The sequence below is a fragment of the Symphalangus syndactylus genome, chromosome 13, assembly GCF_028878055.3.
Source record: "Symphalangus syndactylus isolate Jambi chromosome 13, NHGRI_mSymSyn1-v2.1_pri, whole genome shotgun sequence".
In the NCBI taxonomy this organism is placed as follows: domain Eukaryota; kingdom Metazoa; phylum Chordata; class Mammalia; order Primates; family Hylobatidae; genus Symphalangus; species Symphalangus syndactylus.
Genome location: NC_072435.2, coordinates 115,187,987 through 115,209,087, shown reverse-complemented (window position 1 = coordinate 115,209,087; position 21,101 = coordinate 115,187,987). Strand labels below are relative to the sequence as shown.

The window sequence follows — 21,101 nt, the reverse complement described above, 5'->3', positions numbered from 1 at the left end:
GGTACAGCCAAAATAGGCTATAAGAGATAAAAAATAGTACACCTATGTAGGGTACTCACCATAAATGGAGCTTCCAGGACTGAAAATTGCTCTAGGTGAGTGGTGAGTGAATTCGAAGGCCTAGGACATTACTGTCAACTTTATAAACACTGTACACTTAGGCTACACTAAATTTACTAAAAATATTTTTCTTTCTTCAATAATAAATTAAACTTAGCTTACTGTACTTTTTTACTTTATAAGCTTTACATTTTTTAAATTTCTTGACTCTTTTGTAATAACACTTAGCATAAAACAAACACATTGTATGTCTGTAGAATGCTTTCTTTTTTAATATCCTTATTCTATAAGCATTTTTCTATTTTTTAAATTTTTTACTTTTAAAATATTTTTGTTAAAAACTAAGGGCAGATGCTGTGACTCATGCCTGTAATCCCAGCACTTTGGGAGGCCGAGGTGGGTGGATCACCTGATGATGGGAGTTCAAGAGCAGCCTGGCCAACATGGTGAAACCCTGTCTCTACTAAAAATCCAAAAAACAAAAATTAGCCAGATGTGGTGGCAGGTGCCTGTAATCCCAGCTGCTTGGGAGGCTGAGGCAGGAAAATCGCCTAAACCTGGGAGGTGGAGATTGCAGTGGACCGAGATTGCACCACTGCACTCCAGCCTGGGCAACATGAGCTAAACTTCATCTCAGGAAAAAAAAAAAAAAAAGAAAAGGAAACTCAGCCACAAACACACACATTAGCCTAGGCCTACACAGGGTCAGGATTATCAATATTGCTGTCTTTCACCTCTACATCTTGTCCCCTGTAAGGTCTTCAGAGGCAATAACAAGTAACACACATGGAGCTGTCATCTCCCATGATAACAATGCCTTCTTCTGGCATATCTCCTGAAGGATCTACCTAGGGCTGTTTTACAATTCACTTTCTTTTTATAAGTAGAAGGAATACACTCTAAAATTACAATAGAAAATAAAGTGTAGTACTTACATAAACCAGTACCATAGTCATTTTATCATTATCAAGTACAGTACTGTGTACTGTACATAATTGTGTTATACTTTTATATGCAGTATAAAATGCAGTAGGTTTATTGACACCAGCATCATTACAGACCTGTGAGTAACATAGTGTGCTATGATATCATGATGGCTAAGATATATTAGGCAATAGGCTTCACTCTAATCTTATGGGACCACTGTTGTATATGTGGTCCATTGTTGACCGAAACATTGTTATGTGACACGTCAAGGTGACGTCATATTGGGGTATGATGAACCCTCTATCCAATGACTAGTGTCCTTATAAATAGGAAAGAGAGATACATAGGAAAAAGGTGGCTATGTGATGACACGGGCTGTAAATTCAAGTGATGCATTTATGAACCAAGGAATGCCAAGTATTGCCAGCACCCACCAGAAAAGTCAAGGAACTATTCTCTCCTATGGATTTCGGAAGATGCATGGCCCTATGGACATGTTGGTATGGATGTTTAGTATCCAGAACTATGAGATAATAAGTTTCTGTTGTCAGAAATTTTACAGCAGCTGTAGGAAACGAACACACTGACACTCCAAAAAGTTGGAAAATGAAATAGAGATGGAGTAAGCTACGTGCCTCAAGAAAAGTGGGACAGTGGAAGTGAATGGTCCTGTCTTATGTGGATACATATTTGCAAATCCCTGGATATCTCAATTATTTCCACTCCCTAGCATGGAATCTGCTTTGATACAAAACCATGAGCTTTGACTGCTTTTTCCTAATGTTTGTAGCTGTCCACGGTGCTGAAACATCACAGTGTGAGGTTTTCCCTTGATGACTGTGACTACAACAGAATTTCTCCCCAGATTTATGAACAAGAAGAGGGAAGAAGGGACTTGGAGTGAGAAGAGGAGAAAATAGACAGAGAGCCATTGGAGATCAGAGACATATCAAGAAATAAAAGAGAGGAGACTTTTGAGATGGTTTTTAAATAATTCCAGGAACTAAGAAGAAAACTATGACAGCCAACTACTGGAACTTGAGCAACCAAAGGGAGAGCCTTAAACACATATTCTTAGTGGTGCAACCTGATTGCATCTCAAAATGAACAAATATGCTAGATGGCTGTCTCCACTGGATAAAATAATTTTTGATTTTTATTTTCTGTCTTTGTGGGAAATATTGGTGGCTTGCACCATCTCAGAACAGAGAGCAGTGTGGCTGATGTTCGTTTAATGCACTTTTGATAGATATATCACATTTTCCTCCCTCCTCTGGGGTTCTGGAAGAATGCTGTCTTCCCATCTCCATCCACTGCACCTGGTAGGGTGCCCACCTGTGGACTCCTGAAGCACACTGTCCTTCTGACCCCCGTCACAGCATTGATTTCATGTGATAGCCATTTTCTGTTCACTTGCAGGTCTTCTCCTCAGGCTGTGAGTTCCTTGACGTCAGGGGCCACATTTTATTTGTCTTTTTATTGATAGCACCTGGCAGCATGCTTAGCAAGTGGGGTCTCAGTCAATAGTTGCTAAACATAAAAGTGAACAACTAGGGAGGAAATAGAGGGAAGGATTTGGGACTATGAGTTAGATTTGGATATCGATGAACAATGACAATACCAGTGAAGACACCTCATTCCTTAGTGGGTACCTGCAGCTGGCTCAAGCTCAGGTGTCAAAAGCCATACCTGGAAGGGAGGCGTGAAGTCCAGTGCTTCCCAAGACCATTTGTGTGTTATGTACATCCAGCTTTGCATATTAACACAATTACTGGATGCTAGGGAAAGAATGCCTTTCCTTAGTGACTTTGGAGCCATCTAGGCTGTGATAAATGTCAGCATTAAGCCATTTTCTACTCCAGCTCTCAATTTGTGGGCATGATTCCATTTAACCTGAACTTGACCTTTATTTTTGTCTTGTCATGCCCACCTTCCCTAGAGCCACAGATCCTAGAATCCTTGGAGTGTGTCCAGAAGCCTATTAGCAAGGGAGCTGTGATTGGTTCTCCTAGTTTCTTCCCTTCTCTTTGGAACCAAGCAGCAACATCTGACTGCCCCACCACTCCTACCCCCAACTCATAAGCAAACCAGCCTAAGGGTGGGTGGATATGGATGTCAGCAAATGACCACAGTGACCTGGCACATCAAGCAGCCCTTCTAGAGCACCAAATGTCAAATTATATCCCCAGAGAAAAAATCCTGACTTCCTTTCTCCATCTTCTATGCCCAGCCTGTCTAAGAATCTTACCCTTGAATGCCTAAACCCATTTCTTCTTTTTGGGGAGGGAGATAGAGGAGGTCTTCTTGTTGTATGGGGCTGGTTTGAAGGGAAACATGAGATGGCATAGGACTCATATTTTTGAGTTGTTATTTAAGTGAGTTTCTCTTCTAATAGTTCCAAGACTCAGAGCTTCAAGACCAGCAGGAGGAATAGCCTGGGCTTTTGTTTCTTGGGAATCTCCCTGCCATTGATTTGGGGAGGGGATCATTCCACAGAGAGGCTGCAACCTGCTGTCTCCAGTGATTTGCATCCACAAAGAGTTCATTATGCAGAAGCCTTGGAAATTAGACCTTGGTCAAATAGTGTGTCTCTCAGAATAGGACTCATGAATTCAGAATCAATTTCAGGAGGTTTTAGAAAGCAAGAGAGGCTGGGAAATTAATCTACTTTTGTCAAGGCTGTGACAAATTGGAGGGAGGTTAAGATATAAATGGAGGAAAAGGTTTGGGAGGCTAAAGTAGCAAACTTTTCCTCCCAGAGGAAATTCATTTTTTTTTCAGTTATTTTTGTGTTCCTACTGTGTGCTAGGATGAAGGTAAATAAGATGTTACTGTTGCACACTTGCAGGGAGCTCACATTCCTTTTCCCCTTCTTTCTTAGTAATTGAACTGTGATTCCTTCTATGCATATAAGGGGAAGCATTTGCTAGCTCATTTTTTCAACATCCTTTGCAGCTGGGCAAGTTCTGGGCAGCTCTGCAACTGTGACTCTGCAACCTCTGCAACTGTGGCTAAGTTCTGGGCAATGAGATTTTAGTAGAAGTGTGGTATGGGGCTCCTGAGAGGATTGCTTAAACTCAGCTGGGAATGGGCACTTTCGTACTTTGCTTACTTCCTTTTTCTTCCATCCTAGAATGTGAGTCTGATGGCTGGAGTTCTGGCAGCCATAGTGGATTCTGAAGTCATGTTAAGGATGACACAGAAGAAAGAGGGGGAGGTAGGATCCCTGATAATCTGTGGAAGCCACCTTATCAGCCCTGGACTGATCTTCTTTAATCTGTACAAAAAATAAGCTTTTATCTTTTTTTAAGCCACTGTTTTTTAGGTCTCTGTACTGAGCCATAAGAAGGTCCTACTGGATACAGTGAGATGCATTTTAAGTTAAAATTAATAATTCAATAAAAGCAAATACCAACTACTAAGAGACAAGAGAAGGGGAAACCTGGGTGAATCAGAGAAGGCTTCACAGAGGAGGGAACATTTGAACTGGGTCTTGAAGGTTCAGCAGGAGTCCACCAGACTGAAGGGTCAAGGATGAACAGGCATTTCAAGTAGAGAAAGTCATACAAGAGTGTGCATTGTTTAAAAAGAAGAAAGTGTTTTGATGAGGTTGGAGTGCCCCACTTAAGGTGTGAACTAGTAACAGCTGACCTGGGCAGCCTGGGGCAAGATCAGAGGTAATGTATTAGAGAAAAGGCAGAGTCATTGAAAAATGTTGAGCTAGAGAGAGCTATATCAGATTTTTCATTTAGAAAGTCCCTTCTGACTCAACATGGAGAAAAGTAAGTGGGTAAAGGCAGGACAAGCAGCAGAGAAACTAGTTAGGAGGCTGTTGTTGTTTTCTAGGTGAGAAGTGAAGAGATTCTAGACCAGAGGTCCAAAACTCGGGGGCCAGGTACCAAAAATGAGTGACACAAGTTGACGTAAAAAAAAAACAATTTGCTCTCTTGGTCTATCCTTTATTTTTTATTTTTTCCTGAAGACTTGGGTAAAGCAGAGCAATCAAGTTTGACTTGAGGGCCAGATTTCCTGGGTTCAAATTATGCCTTCATCACTCACTAGCTTTGTGACTTAGGGCAAATAACTTAACCTCTCTGTGCCCCAATGTTCTTATCAGCAGAATAGGCATGAAGAAGTTCTTGTGAGGATTAAATGAATTAATATACATACAAAGGAGCTGATACAAAAATACTTTTAAGTGTTAGTTATAGTTTTATCATCACTATCATCATCATCATTATCATTCTAAAGAAAACAATAGGGCAAATGTGATAATAAATGGTCACACACTCAGCCAACTAGAGCAATGAGTGGGGCAATAGGGAGTGATGAAGACTGTGGAAAACTGGAGAACACAAACCCCACTTAAAGGGACCAAGCTCCAGTTGATTGTTGTCATTCAGGGTTGCAGGCCCACTGTTACCACAAGGAGTAATTTATTTTATTTTTAGAGATGGGGTCTGGCTATGTCAGCCAGGCTAATCTCGAACTCCTGGCCTCAAGTGGTCCTCCTGCCTTGACCTCTCAGAGTGCCAGGATTACAAGTGTGAGCTGCCATATCTGGCCAAGAGTGTTTTGTTTGTAAAAAGTCAGATGTTTTAGGTAAAACATCTTAATCTTTAAAAGTCACAGCTACTTTCCAAAAAAACACAAATTTTTGTGTATGCTAAACAAAACATAAGCGTCAGGATCTCCGTATGTGCCCCTAGTTTTCTATCTTCAAGACAAAAGCAATAGGTGTGAAGAGGGTAGGGTGTGAGGGAGTTTTAGGAGACAGCACTGATCGGAGCAGGTGAGTGATTGGATGTTAGAGGAAGGTGGCCACTGGGGACAGGCCTGCGGTGTTGCAGGTGCCTAGAGAGATGCTCCATTTACCCCTCCCCTCATTGCAAAGTCTCCTTCCTCTGCTACTCCCTTCTGCCACCAGTGCCAGTGCTCTGTTTGCCCCAGGAGAACCATGGGCAAGCTCTGGGACTGGGGTGGGGCCTTGAAGCTGGGCTATCGCTCTACTCTTCTTATTTAAGAGCAAAACTTTTAGAGTTGAAAAAAAAATGAAGACATGGATATAACACCAATAACCACAAAAACACCTTGGAAAAGTAAATCAGGTCTAGTCCCTCCGGTACTGAAAACTTTCCAGATACTTCCTCTGGCACCTGGAATAATTCTGAAGTCTTACTTGCTCCACAAAGGCCCTGCATGCTCTGGCCCCTGCCTCCCTCCCCAGCTTCAGGTCTTCAGGTCTCAGTTCAAACATCAGACCTGAGAGAGGCTCCCTTGATCACCCTTGCTAATTTAGCTCCATGCTCACCAATAGGCTCTCTCTATCCCAGCATTCTGTTTTGTTCTCTTCCGAGCTCATACTATATGCAACTGCCTTGCTAGTTACAACTTCCTTTTTTTTTTTTTTTTTTTTTTCAAGACGGAGTCTTGCTTTGTTGCCAGGCTGGAGTGCAGTGGTGTGATTTCAGCTCACTACAACCTCTGCCTCCAGGGTTCAAGCGATTCTCCTGCCTCAGCCTCCTGAGTAGCTGGGACTACAGGCACATGCCACCATGCCCAGCTAATTTTTGTATTTTTAGTAGAGACGGGATTTCACCATGTTGGCCAGGATTGTCTCGATCTCTTGACCTTGTGATACACCCACCTCAGACTCCCAAAGTGCTGGGATTACAGGTGTGAGCCACCATGCCATGCCATGACTTTCTTTTTTATTACTTTATTTTTATAGACATGGTCTCACTCTGTTGCCCAGGCTGGAGTGCAGTGGCACAACCATAGTTCACTGCAATCTTGAAATCCCGGACTCAAGTGATCCCCCTACCTCAGCCTCCCAAGTAGCTAGGACTACAGGCATGTGCCACCATGCCTGGCTAATTTTTAAAATTTTCCATGTAGAGATGGGGTCTCACTATTTTGCCCAGACTGGTCTCAAATTCCTGGACTCAAGCCATCCTCCTGCCTTGGCCTCCCAAAATATTGGAATGACAGGCATGAGCCACTGTACCCAGCTGAGGGATTTCTTACTTATCATTTGTCTCTTCTAAAATGTAAGTTTGGGAAGGGCAGGTACTCAAGTAACTCAGTTTTGGGCACACAGTAGGTGCTCAAAAAGTATGTGTTAAATGAAAGAAGAATCAAGAATTCCGTAAGTGGCCAGGAAGCTGAGGTGGGAGGGTTGTTTGAACCCAGGAGTTTGAGGCTGCAGTGAGCCATGATTGTGCCACTGCATTCCAGCCTGGGCAACAGAGTGAGACCCTGTCTCTAGAAAAAAAAAAGAAAGGAAATATATAAGAATCACATATCTGCTGATGGTCTATCTCAGTTTCTTCCCATCTCAGATACTACTTCTTCTGTTCGGAAAACAGCTTTTCGGGGCTTGGGACCTTTCCCTTACTCTGAACCCTGACCACCCAGTGGACTTTTGCACTTCTGCTCACTTCTGTCTTTGACTGTCAGGGCCCCACACAGATTCTTGGTCTGCCTTGACCTCCTTTTTCGCCTCCTTGAATCTATGCGACACACAATCCTTGTCACTCAGCCCAGCCTCAGCTGCTACAGGCATTCCAGATGGTGTGAGAGAGAACACTGGCCACCAGTGCTGTCTCAGTTCTGTCTCTGGACACCGCTGAGGGGACACAGCAGATGAGGAGAAAGCAGGAAGTTGTCCCATGCATCAGAGTCAAGAATTTTGTGGTGGGCCATTCCTCCTTCATGTCCCTCTCTTACCCTCTCTTCTTTCTACCTTCTCCATCTTTCTGTGTGAATCCTTCTGGATCCTTCTCTTGCTTTTCCTATCTCCTTTTACTATACAAGCTCAAGCCAGAAAGTTCTGAAAATGAATGTTTTATATGACTTATGGAATCCAGTCATGATTCTATCTAGTAGAGGTCCATAGCACCCCACTCAAAATATTGTGCAAACTTGTGTATATGTGTGTGTTTGAATTTTTTTCTTGTGTGAGGGCTCATAGCTTTCAATGAATTTTCCTATTTTCCTTCCCTTCTCCCTTCCCCCTTCCCTTCTTCTCTTCTTTTCTCTTTTTGAGACAGGGTCTTGCACCATTGCCCAGGCTGGAGTGAAGAAGCAAATCACAGCTCACGTCAGCCCCTACCTCCTAGGCTCAAGCAATCCTCCCACCTCAGCCTCCTGAGTAGTTGGAACCACAGGCACGCACCACCATGCATGGCTAATTTTTTTTTTTTTTTTTTTTTGAGAGATGAGGTTTTACCACGTTGCCCAAGCTGATCTCAAACGCCTGAACTCAAGCAATCTGCCCACCTCCATCTCCCTAAGTTCTGGGATTACAGACATGAGCCACCATGCCTGGCCTAATTGGATATTTCTTAAGGGACTTGTCTCCTTCATATTTTGAGCCACTGAAAATACTTTTTCAGGGTGAAGATCACAGAGTGATACAACTTCCATCTATGAAATGTTCAGAAAAGACATCAGTAGAGACAGAAAGCAAGTTTTTGGTTGCCTGGGGGCTCTGGGTAAGAAGGGCAGAAGGTTTTCTTTCGGGTGGTTGGAAATGTTCTGAAATTAGATTGTGGTGACGGTTACACAACTCCAAGTTTACTAAAAATCACTGAATTGCACATTTAAAATAAGAGAATTTTATGGTATGTAAATTATATCTCAATAATAAAGCTGTTTAAGAAAGTAGACACTGCATTTCAAAGACTTAGTATAAAAGAGGATATAAAATATCTCATTAATAATTTTTACATTGGTTACACATTGAAATGATAATGTTCTGTATAAACTGGGCTAAATTTTAAAAAATGCTTTTTTTGAGATGGAGTCTTCCTCTGTGGCCCAGGCTGGAGTGCAGTGGCATGATCTCAGCTCACTGCAACCTCTGCCTCCCAGGTTAAAGTGATTCTCCTGCCTCAGCCTTCCAAGTAGCTTGGATTACAGGTGTGTGCCATCACGCCCAGCTGATTTTTGTATTTGCAGTAGAGACAGGGTTTCATCATGTTGGCCAGGCTGGTCTCAAACTCCTGACCTCAAATGATCTGCCTGCCTCAGCTTCCCAAAGTGCTGGGATTACAGGCATGAGCCACAGTGCCTGGACTAAATAAAAATATTTTTAAAATTAGAAAAGGGCAGTTGGTGACCACAGGCTGTCTCTGTAGGAGAAATGGCTCAGGGCAACCCAAGTTATAGAGTATATTTCTGATCTCCACTGGGGAAAACAAAGAGGTCCAAGGAAATTGAACAAGGATGCGGGATCCCATGTCACCTTTAAATAAGTGGAGGTGGACTTGAGGCAGGAGGGTTTCTTGATGTCTGGCTTAAAGGCAAAGGGTCAGAGTAGATGAGTCAGATCTCAGGCAGGACTTACTCATATACAGAGGTTCTTCATCTGGCTTGGTTGAAGATGACTCATTGTCCTCAATGTCCTTGCTGCTGGTCACCTGGGTGTTCACACTCGGGGGCTCATCTGAGCCAGGGTTCACAGAGATCATGCTGCTCTGGGGAGAGGATCCCCCACTGGCCCGACTCAGACTGAGCGTGGAGCCTCGCCGGCTTGGTTTGCGGTTGGTGACTCGCATTGTGGGAATTTTGAATTTCTTGGTCTAAAGGAAAGAGAAGAAAGAGAGGTTTCAGGAAGGAGGGGGAAAAAGATGGAAAAAAGAAAGAAAGGAGGGAAGGAGGGAGGTGGGGAGGGACAGCAGACAAAAGCAAAGCCTGGGTCTGACTGTGAATTCCTTCTGGCTCTTTCCAAACACCATGAGATATATTCTGGATCTGGAGTGACCTTTTGTCACAAATCGAGATAATGTTAAAATGTGTATTATTTGAAGCAAATGTGGCGGAGTGTATTCTATTGAATGAACTCATGGTTGCCCAAGAAGTCACCAGAGGAAGCCAAATGTGTTTTCCATGATGATGTCAAGGTCCAGAACAGGTTTTGACTTTTCTTTTGTAATAACTATTGGAGTTGATTTTCAAACTGTATATGAGGATGGATTTAATTTTTTAACCACATCTTGGTTTTGGCTCCAAATTCCATGTATACACTTCCTAGTCCCCCAGTTGACACCTGGGCCTCAAAGAATAATTTGTAATCATGGAGGTTTTCTAAAGAACACAGAATAGGGAAATTCTAGGCCTGACATTTAGGATGTGAGTGGGAGGAAGCAGATTTGTCTGGTGCAGTGGCATTCTTGGGGGAGGAGCCATGGTTGTAGTGGGCTAGGAGAATTGGATGATAAGTTCTGGAAGGAACTGAGAGGTAGGTAGGGAAAGTCCTGTGGATTTATAGAAGGAAAAGAGTAAGAAAGAGTACACACATACTGTCTGTGTGCGTGTCTGTGTGTACCTTCCTGTGAGATTGCTGTCACTTCAGAATGCACTGTTTGGGGTTATGTCCTCGTATAACTCTTGATCCAAGTTTCAGCGAGGCTTCCTAACCTCCTCAAGGTCACAGCAAGAAAATAGAAGAGCCAGAATTCAGACCTAAGTCAGGTTAATGCCAAAGCTCATTACTATGCCTGGCTTCAAAATACTTCAGAAGTTTTTTTTTCAGTGGCATCGAAAATGCCCTTTATCCCGTGCTGATGATTCTTTATGGCATTTAAAATGCCAGGTTTATACGGGGGAAGAATAGGCCCTCAGATGCCCCAGAGAAAGAGCTCAACACAGAGTGAACTATAGTTTATATTCACTTAATAGAAATAATTTTATCTGAGCACATTTACAATGAAAGCTCTTGATGGGCAGACTGGTGTTTTCTTTAGATGAAACTCATAGCGTTTGATACCCTGGGAAAGGTGACAGGGAGAAGAGACAGCATTGAAGACCACACCAACATTTAATATACATTGCGCAGGGTGGAGAGAATTGTATTCAGCAGAATTCATTTCAGGGAGTCCACTGTATGTGATCAGAAGCAATATTTTGAATGGCTACCTTGTAGGGCACTGAATATGGGTGGAGCCTTCTTGCACTAGAAGAGGGGAGGGATTTCTTGGTTGCACAGGAGAGGGAGAAGGTTGGAGAAGAGGAGGGAGAGGCTGTGGGCCTTAACATATGATCTCTCCCTGTGCCTGCCTCATCTCTCTCAAATCTTCAGTGAAATTCTATACAAATGACAGAATGCTTCAGAATATGATAGACTGGAGAAATGGAATTTGAACTGGATTTAACCAGATCTTCAAGAGGCCATGCAAGTTACAAAATTACTGATCAAGAAAAGCCAAGCACCCAAAGCAGGCATGTCCTTTCCTTTGACAAATTAGGAGCTTGGTACAATGATCCTGTTGTCCTGACACTGCAACTGGTCAAGAGCTTGCAAAACTGACAGAAGTCCCCTTTACTCTTTGTCATTCTGGGGAAAGATGATATCAGAGCTCAGGGATGAAACATGTAGAAGTTGCCTCTTTCCATTTTATCTAGAACAATATGAATTCCTGACTCTAGAAACCAGGCTTTTCAGATCAACGTAATTTTTTTATTTTTATTTTTATTTGACAGGGTCTCACTCTGTTGCCCAGGCTGGAGTGCAGTGGCGCAATCTTGGATGACTGCAACCTCTGCCTCCTAGGTTTGAGCTATTCTCCTGCCTCAGCCTCCCAAGTAGCTGGTATTACAGGCACCTACCATCATGCCTGGACAATTTGTTGTTGTTGTTGTTATTTTTGGTAGAGACGGGGTTTCGCCATGTTGCCCAGGCTGGTCTTGAACTCCTGAGCTCAAGCAATCTGCCCGCCTTGGTCTCCCAAAGTGCTGGGATTATAGGTGTAAGCCACTGTGCCTAGTAAGATCAATGTAATTTTTGAAGGGTGGACAGATGGTGGCATGAGGCAGCTTGGAATCTTGCAGTGAGCACTGGAGTCAGAATCAGGGGACCTCAGGGGGGCCTTGAATACGTCACTCTGCCCTGCCTCAGTTTCCTCATTTATAAAACCTAGGGGATAGCCTAGGACAATCTCAGAAGAGCCTTCCATATCCAGGGGTATCTTCCTTGAGCTAGGATTTCATCTCATGCTCCCAAAGTTGCCATTAATTAAAATTTAATTAACCATCCTAGCCAGGAAATCCAAAGTGAAGGGCTGACACTTGTGATTAATTGAAACTGGCAGAAAAATAAAATGTAGGGGGAAGATGTGACAGGCACTGGCTTGCCTTTTATTGAACTGAACCTCTTTGAATGGACTTAAATCCCTAAATGCTGCTTCCCTATTTTTTATATTTCACTCAGCAGTGGTGTTAACCAGTTGCTATGTTCCATCTCAGTAGGGATTGATTTTTGGCAACGGAGGAAGAGAATTTGCTGAAAGGTTCCTCACACTTTCTATGAAGTAGGGGTTGCAGACTGGTGGCCCATGGGGAGACATGTTTAGCTACCCAGGATTTTACAGATTGGGAGACTTTTATATAAAAATGTAAGTTCTTTGTTTCTTTTGAAAATGATAAGCTCTGGGCTCCCATTCTCACAAGGCAAAATGAGCTAAAGCTGCACAGAGATTCTTCCCTTCAGCTGTGCAGGAGTGCTCCAGTTTGCCACAGACCCCACCACTCCCTACTGTATCACACTCAGCCTGATCTTTTCTTTTATTAATAACACAATTTGCCTGGTCCCCTGTGAACACTGTCTAGACATACAGAAGAGTATCAGGGGAAAAGAAGAGTATTGTGGGAGCTGGTTAGATTCCCTCCTTCAAAGTCCTCATTTTATAGGTAGACAGACTGAGGCCCAGGACAGGGGAAAGGACTTGTCTGAGGTCACACAGTGAACTGAGTCACCATGGCTGAGCCAGGTCTTCTGCAGCCTAATTGAGTTCTCCCCCATGCCCAGAGTGGAACGTGCTGCAGCCCAGGATTTGACCCACAAACTTGAATTCAGTTTTGAAAGAGTTCAAGCACAGCTATTCATTCTCCCCCTCCCCTCCTCCAATTTTAGTGGTGAATATCCCTGAAGGATTTTTTTAAAAGGTTTGTAGCTCCCGCTGCTTTTTCTGTGCATTTCTGAAGACGGATGCACACTGTATCTCCATAGCAACTTTCTGCCATAAAATCCAAGGCTCTTCTTAAATCTGGGAGCACCCTGATGAAAGAGTAAGAAAATAGTAAAATTCTTCATGAGGGGCAACTATAATTATGGGGTCAGGAAGACCAGGCATTGGATGTTTATATGTTTAATAAACATATTGATGTTTATATGTTTAATAAACTATGTTTAATAAACAGACCCAGAATTAACTTCTGGCTCTGCCATTACCCAGCTAGGTAACCTTACGTAAGTCACTTAACCTCTCTGAGCCCCCAAATTCCTCCTCTCTCACCTGGGGGTAAGAATAGTGTCCCATAGGGTTATTAAGAGGGCATAACTGGATAATATTCCTACAGAAGCTTCCTTAGCACAGAACCTAGCCCATTTACAATTATGTTGAACAGTGGCCTCTAAAATTTACATAACCCCAGTAATGCTAAGCATTCTCACATTTTCAAAGTGTGTTTGCCTTATATTTACTTCCTGGGATTCTTCACTAAAGTGAGGTAGGCAAGAAAGGGCATTATAACCGTTTCATGGGTTAGGGGACAGGTTCAGCAAACGCTCTAGTTGTGTGCTCTATTACCTTTACCTATCTCAATATTACCTTTTGCCATTATTATTATTATTATTATTATTATTAGGCTTGTTTATTGAGTAGATGAGTTTGGGAGGTCCTGGGTTAGGAATACCCTTGGGTGAAAAGAATCTGTATCTTGGTGTCCTCTTAATAACTGCACGTTCTAGTTTGTAGAAAATCTTGTCCGTTGAATCACTCACTTTGTCTTTTCTTTTTCTTAGAGACAGGATCTCACTCTCTTGCCCAGGTGGGAGGCTGGAGTGCAGTGGTGGGATCATAGCTCACTGCAGCCTCCAATTCCCAGGCTTAAATGATCCTCTCACTTCAGCCTCCCTAATACCTGGGACTACAGGTGCACACCACTATGCCCAGCTAATTTTTAATTTTTTTGTCAAGACGGGGTCTTGCTACGTTGCCCAGGCTGGTCTCAAACTCCTGGGCTCAAGCGATCCTCCTGCCTTGGCCTCCCAATCCTTTGGGATTACAAGCATGAGCTAGTGTGCCTGGCTTTTATTTTCTGACTGGGTTAAGGAGGAGAGGGAGAGAAGGGGGAGGGAGGAAGTGAGGGAGGGAGGGAGAAGGAGAAAGAAATGACTGTTATTGATTTAGAAGATACAGTGAGGTGAGTCCATTTCCTTCTGGTGACATCTTGTTAAGCAGCTGCTTAGCACCCCCTCCTGTCTCCATTATGTAGCGTCCAGCCAAATGTCATTTCTCCTATAATCCCTAGATAACTGTTTTAATTAAAATTTACAAAAACCATCCAACAGCATGTGGCTCCGACTTCCCTTCACTCTGAGAACCAACTAGGAAAAAAAAATTCCCATCAGAGAAAAGACTGGCAAAAATACTCCTCAACACAAGCTGGGACCTAGGAGCTAAAGGGTTGAGTCGCGTGTGGTTGGTTACCTTTGGCGCTGTGACGAAATGCTCCCATTTCTGTCCCATGGACTTGTCCTTATTGATTTTTTTAACGGTGCTCTTGCTTCCACCCGGGTCCCTGAGTGAGAAACAGCTTAATGAGTTTTCCGTTTCCAGAGCCTCGGTTTATTACAAGTTCTTTTAAGAAATGCAATAAATAGAGGAGGAATGGTGGCTGGGCTCTGTTAGGATTTCCGCCCCCACTCCTGTACTTGTGAAGAAATGGGAGGGATAGTTCTCCATAGCTGGCTCTTTTGAGTGAAATCGAGGTTTGGAGAGACTTTTGCTTACTGGGTGGAGGAGGGAGGTGGTATATATTTGCATGTTTTTTGTATCTATTTGTATTTTAGACTCGGTCCTCTCCTAGAATCCTGGGCAGGTCTGCGATTACTCCTGGGGGGTGAATTGAAAAGCACGTTCATTTCTGAATCTTTGCTTTTTCTGTTGCCCAAGGAGTCCACCATCAGGGACATTTCTGAGAGACCCACAGAGAATATTACTGGGTGGGATCGAGGGTGGGGCTGATGGGGGTGGATTGCACAATGAAAATTACTGATTGGAGGTTGACTGGGCAAAAGTTCTCTATGACGCTATGTGCAACACCTTTCTGTGCCTTCTCGCTGTATCATCTCAATCACTATAACCTTGTGATGTAGTCATTGTCATCCCATTTTCAGATGAGAAAACAAACTAAGGGAGTTTAAGTCACTTACTTACGGTGAAACGAATGAAGCTAAAGCTTCAGGGCTCCTCACTTGTGTGGGTCCCTCTTCCAGGATCCTGTACCTAATTTTGTATTGTAATTTTGTACTTTTTTTTTTTTAAAGTGCCCTCTCCCCAGTTAAATAAGCTTCAGGCTCCACAAAACCTGGATCCTCCTCTGATGGGTTGGGAATTTTCTGGATAGGAGACTGAAGCCCAGTAGGTTCTGTTGGTGACACACCCATAATCCCTTGTATGAAATCTGTGGGACCAGATGTGTTGCCAAATTAATAATTTTGGCATTTTGGAAAGGAAACATGCTGCATATACTATAGGTTAACGTAATCCCTCTGAGGGAGCTAAGGGGACAGCATACATGAATATTTCTGCAATGAAACACATGGATATTTACACTAGGTGGTAGAAATAAAGACCAGAAGTAGCTTCAAGTCAAATTTCGCTGCCAACTTCGATTGCTTCATGTCAGATTTTGCTGCCAAATGAGTTATGAAAAAACCGAGTTTTCAGAGCTTGCGGATTTTGGGCTTGTGGCTATGGGGCAGTGGGTCTCTACTGATAAGAAAGCAGGGACTCTCAACTACCTTTACATATCTATTGATCGACTGATTGGTCTATCAATCTCACTGTCCATATATATCTTTTCATCCATTCATCCATCCACCTATCTCTTTCTTTATCCCCTTTTTCTTTGCAGAAAGAATTTTATATCACAAGGATCCTTTTAATTATTTGTCTAGCTCTCACCTAGCAGAGAGCAGGAACTTGAAATGAGAAGACGAGCCGGGCTCATGCCTGTAATCCCAGCACTTTGGGAGGCCGAGGCAGGCGGATCAACTAAGGTGAGGAGTTCGAGACCAGCCTGGCCAACATGGTGAAACCCTGTCTCTACTAAAAATACCAAAAAAATTAGCCAGGTATGGTGGTGCATGCCTGTAATCCCAGCTGCTCTGGAGGCTGAGGCAGCAGAATCGCTTGAACCCGGGAGGCAGAGGTTGCAGTGAGCCGAGGTCACACCATTGCACTCCAGCCTGGGGGACAAGAGTGAAACTCCGTCTCAAAAAAAAAAAAAAAAAAAAAAAGAAAGAAAAAGATAAAAAAAAGAGGACGAACAGAACTGCTTTGGTTTAGGGAGACAATGACAGCGGTCTAGGCTTGTTAGGGGCTGCTGAGTGCTGGTGGTTGTGGGTAGAAGGGAGCTGCTCAGATATAGAAGGCAAAAGGTGATCAAGATAAACCTAACTCAAGGCTGACTTCTCATGGCATGGAGAGCTGAGTAGCAGAATCAAAGGCTTTTCCCAGTCCAGATAAGGAGCTGGGGGTGTCCTCTCTTCACCAGTGGGACTTTGCTGAAGATCTACCAGTGAGCAGCCACCACATCAGAAACGCACACAGACCCAAAGTGGAAGTCGGGCTGAGGAGAGGGGGTGAGAATGTGCCTCTAAGCTTTTCGTAAGACTTTATGTTTGATTACACAATAAAAAGCCCTCTGAATAATTAACAGTGAAGCTCATTGAAGTTGGTTCTGCCTGCCTTTCCCCGGAGTAATCAAATTAGGGGATATTTAAAATCCAGCCAGAGGAAGGAGCAATTCTTCAGTCCTATAAACAATATTTAAACTAGCAGTGCTTTTGAAGTCTGATTTAAGGTTCACCCAATGGAAGCTTTAGTGGGTTTTTTTTTTTTTTTTTTTTTTTTCACTTTGGAGCGTTTCTTTCAAGACCACAGGGCTTTTCGCATTTCCCTTTGCTAACGCAGCCCCTGCTGAGCCTCCAGCCTTCTTCTTGAAGTTCAAAAGCAACCCCCTTTCCCCTTTTAAAATTAAATCTGGTCCCAGCAAAGCTTTCAAAATCTTAAATATTCAGGTCCAATCGGGAAGATGGAAGTTTTCCACTAATGCTGACTTCCAAGATGACCTGAAATCTGTTGCGGCTTCAAGCAGCAGGCTAAACGAGTTCAAAATGCAGCAAGATTCCCACAGACCTTAAAAAGCTCGGAGCCCTTGCTCTTGCAAACCCATTGATAAAGAAAAGGCCTGGTTAGACAGAATCGGTCTTTCTGATGTTTCATTTTCAGTAGCGAATAACCCAAAAAGGAAGATCAATAGGGGAAGGAAGAAAAAAATAAAACCACCTAAGCTGCATCATCCATTGCATACCTTGTGGAGGAGGGCAAAGTGGGTTGGTGGTCCTTCCCCCTGGCCTGGTGGGGTAAGCATTAGTGCCATCCACCAAATAGTTCCAGGCCTTCTCTGCTCTCTGAAGGCAAGTGTAGCACTGTGACTTGCTTTGTTCAAAAATACATGAGTGAAAGTGACATGTGGGACTTTGGGTAGATGATTTAATAGCTAGTCCTGAAGTCATCAGATTCCTTTTTTCCGCCTCGTTGATGGTGGAAGCTTCTATCAGCATGAGTCCCTGAGTAACTACAGAGAGTAGAGCCTCCCTGTTGGACTTGAAAGGTGAGCCAAGGAACAAGCTTCTTTTGCCTTAAACTGCTGAGATTTGGGGGTTGTTCATTATGGCAGCCTAACTTACTTAGCTCACCCATTTAATATCCTTGTGATTTACTGTCTGTGTGACCTCGGGCAAGTCTCCGAGTATCAGGACCAGAAAAGTGTTATCTTAGTGGTTAAGAGTGAATTTAACAATAGGTTGGACCAGCTGTTCAAGTCCTCTGTCTTCCTGACTGCTTCCTACATGTGTGACTTGGTATAAGTAATTTAGTCTCTCTGAGCCTCACTGTCCTCATCTGTAAAATGGGGGAATAATAGCAGCTATGACAAAGGATTGCTGTGAAGATGAAAAGAAATGGGGCTTGTGAAGGGCTTCATGGGTGCTGTGTACGGAGAGCTGAATACAGTTCAGCTATTAACAACAATAACCTTCTCTTTTCAACAGAGATTTACTGTGGCTTAGAGGAGGAGCTGATGGTAGACAACAGGGTACTAGGGTAGATCCTTGGGGGAGATGTAGCTATAACTTTCAGACCGTAATTTCCCCCTGCTGAAGCTTCCTAGGGGATCCTATTTGCCAGAAATCAAGGGACTAGGGTGCTGAACACTGTCAAATCTCTTTTAACGGTATCCGCCAAGCACATTTTGTTCCAGGCAGTCACTTGAAGATGTCTATCCAGAGTGGCAATTCAGAGTAATTTTCTCAAATACTTCGTGCTCTCTTTCTGAACTCCCATCTGGGGTAAAACATCTGCTTCCCAGGGTGGAAAGCTGTAGGCTAGGTTAGGACGTGCTCATGTGTCCATGATGGAGGGGAAGAGCTGCTGATTCTGCACCAGGGAGAGGGCAGAGGTCAAAGCTCTGGGGACTTCCTGGACCAGGTGGTTCCATCCTACCTCCTGAGTGATGATCTGATCCTCCTGCCACATTCTCCCACTCCACAGAGATGTCCACTGGAGTACCACAGTGGAGGAGCCATGTGATTAAATCAGTGCAAAGAGGAGAGCAGGGGAAATCAGAGACTTCACTCACATGTCACCATCTGAGTGAGTCTTTCCTTGATGATCCAATTTAAAACTCCCCTGCCCATCACTAGCACATCACCCATCAATTTCTTCATGACACATTGCTATCTCAGAGTATCTTGATTACTGCATGTTTATCATCTGTTGCTTCCCTCACCCCTTGTAGAACGGAAGCTCCTGAGAGCCGGGTGTTGTCTGTTTTCTTCATGGCAGTATTCCCACTAGTGCCTGGAAAAGGCGGGTTTGAGGAAAATGAGATTTTCTTGGTTGTGGGGGGAGGAGTACCACAAGACAAGGGGAAATTAATTTAAATATAAACAATTTAAATTTTAAAAATGCTATTATGAGTGTTGCTCAGAACGATTGCGACAGTATTTCATGGAAGCAAAAACTTGGAAAAGACTTAAAGGTCTTGGAATATTGGTTAAATATGTTTCAGTACATTCATATGCTGATCAGCTCCACAGCAGAGGTTCAGATCTGGAGAGATGCTCCTTATATATTAAGGCAAACAGCAAAAATTTAGTTTCAAAACAGTATGTGCAAAATGGCACTTGAAATTATTTATAAAAGAAAATTGCAGTTTATATATGATAACATCTCGGTAAGTCGAGTCCCTTTTGTATCCTGGGGCCTCCCAGAAAGTACTACATTGTAATAAGATCTTCTTTTCTTAGAAGCGGGGCATCAGATTATTCTCTAAATTGATTAAAGACTTTGGGATTTACCTACAGAGAAACAACCATTTGGGGGTGAAGCACCCATACTTTGTAGCAAGGCTACTTGGGTTCAAATCCTGCCTTACCTTTTGCTAGCTATGCAACTTTGAGCAAATTAATTTTCTATGCCTCAGTTTCCTTATTGGTAAGTTGGAATGAGGCTTAAATGAGGTAATACACCCAGAGCAGTGCTTGACATAGAAAGCACTCAAGTGCCAGCCATTTTCATCATAAAACAGTAGATGGAGTTTGATGTTTTGCTCTTGTTGCCCAGGCTGGAGTGCAATGGTGTGATCTTGGCTCACCGCAACCTCCACCTCCCAGGTTCAAGCGATTCTTTTGCTTCAGCCTTCCCAAGTAGCTGGGATTATAGGCACGCACCACCAAGCCTGGCTAATTTTGTATTTTTAGTAGAGATGGGGTTTCTCCGTGTGGGTCAGGCTGGTCTCGAACTCCTGACCTCAGGTGATCCACCCACCTCGGCCTCCCAAAGTGCTGGGATTACAGGCGTGAGCCACCACACCTGGCCGATGTTTGTGTCGTATTTGAAACCTCGAAGTGCGGTTGGTTGCCTTTTACTCATATGTGTATTTCTAAAGGAAGGGTGGATTTTTTTTGTGCCTGGACAGCCCAGCCCTTGAATGTCTGGCGTCTCTTAAGAGTAAGGATTACAAGAGTCAGGATTATAAGAATCAGGATTGTAAGTGTAGGGATTACACCCACTTGGTCTTCCCACTAAATAGTGGGCCCAGTGGTGTCTCTCTGGACAGCCTGAAGCAATAAGACGTAGACAACTGTACTGCCTCTGTGGCACCGGGGAGAGCACAAGACTCTGGGGACTCGAGCCTGTTGGAACAACTCCTTTGAGGTGTGTGCTGTACCTGCTGGAAGGTTAGTAGGTAACTCTTCACTCCCTTCTTTGGCCAGGGGTCTGGCCTGTTTCTTCCCCACTGTAACTAGGGAAGATGGCCACTGGGGTAGGGGAGGCTCTGTGACTCTGTAAAAGTCTACTTATTTCTAGGTAGGTCTTCTGGTTGCTTCTTGGAAATTTGGTCTCTAATAAGAATAAAATCAATACAGGTTCACAACCACTTAACCAGTTCCAAAATCCAAAGAGTCTTTAAACCAAAACAATTTAAATAGCTTATTTGGTAGCAAAGCATGACAAAAACTGATGGGAGGCTGTTAGTGGCCTTTTGTTGACCTTTGTTATGCACTTAAGATAAATATTCACTTATTTGTTTTCTGCAGAAATATTGTGTTTGGTGACAGGCCCCTCTGGGAGTGTGATGTTCTGTATGGCACATGTATCATATTTCCTTTTTAAAATGCGAAAAAACAAAACAAAACAAAACAAAAAAACCCTCAGAATTCTGAAATGCAGTTGGCCCTAAGGGTTTGAATAAATACTTACGGGCATTCATGAAAAAAATCAGATCCTACTTTGCCTAAAAAGAGGCTTATATCTCTTGGAGAAACGTAATTGGCACATTCATTATTGAAGGGTTGGTTTCAATTTCTATTGTGGACCCGATCATCTTGTCAATTGAAATAAACTCTCTTGTTAGCAGTGGAATTAACAAGGATGCTGAGAAATGATAATGATAATGTGTTTAAATTGCCACATGATGAAATTGGGAAGTTGAGGAGTTTTTTTTTTTCTCCACAAAGCAGAGACTCAGATGCAACT

At 43.2% G+C, this 21,101-nt stretch overlaps 1 protein-coding gene and 1 long non-coding RNA gene across 8 annotated transcripts in view; one reads left to right on the top strand and one right to left on the bottom strand.

The window, feature by feature from the left end:
• Window positions 1–21,101, bottom strand: part of CCDC60 (coiled-coil domain containing 60) — a 204,086-nt gene that overhangs the window by 26,799 nt on the left and 156,186 nt on the right. For all 6 annotated transcript variants that reach the window (XM_063614687.1, XM_063614688.1, XM_055239773.2 and 3 more), the window contains 2 exons: window positions 14,481–14,571; window positions 9,338–9,572 (listed from right to left, as the gene is read on the bottom strand). In XM_063614687.1, the coding sequence (XP_063470757.1) occupies window positions 9,338–9,572; window positions 14,481–14,571 (326 nt within the window). The remainder of the gene's footprint in view (window positions 1–9,337; window positions 9,573–14,480; window positions 14,572–21,101) is intronic.
• LOC134732071 (uncharacterized) overlaps window positions 1–21,101 on the top strand; it is a 259,878-nt gene that overhangs the window by 147,015 nt on the left and 91,762 nt on the right. The window lies entirely within an intron of this gene.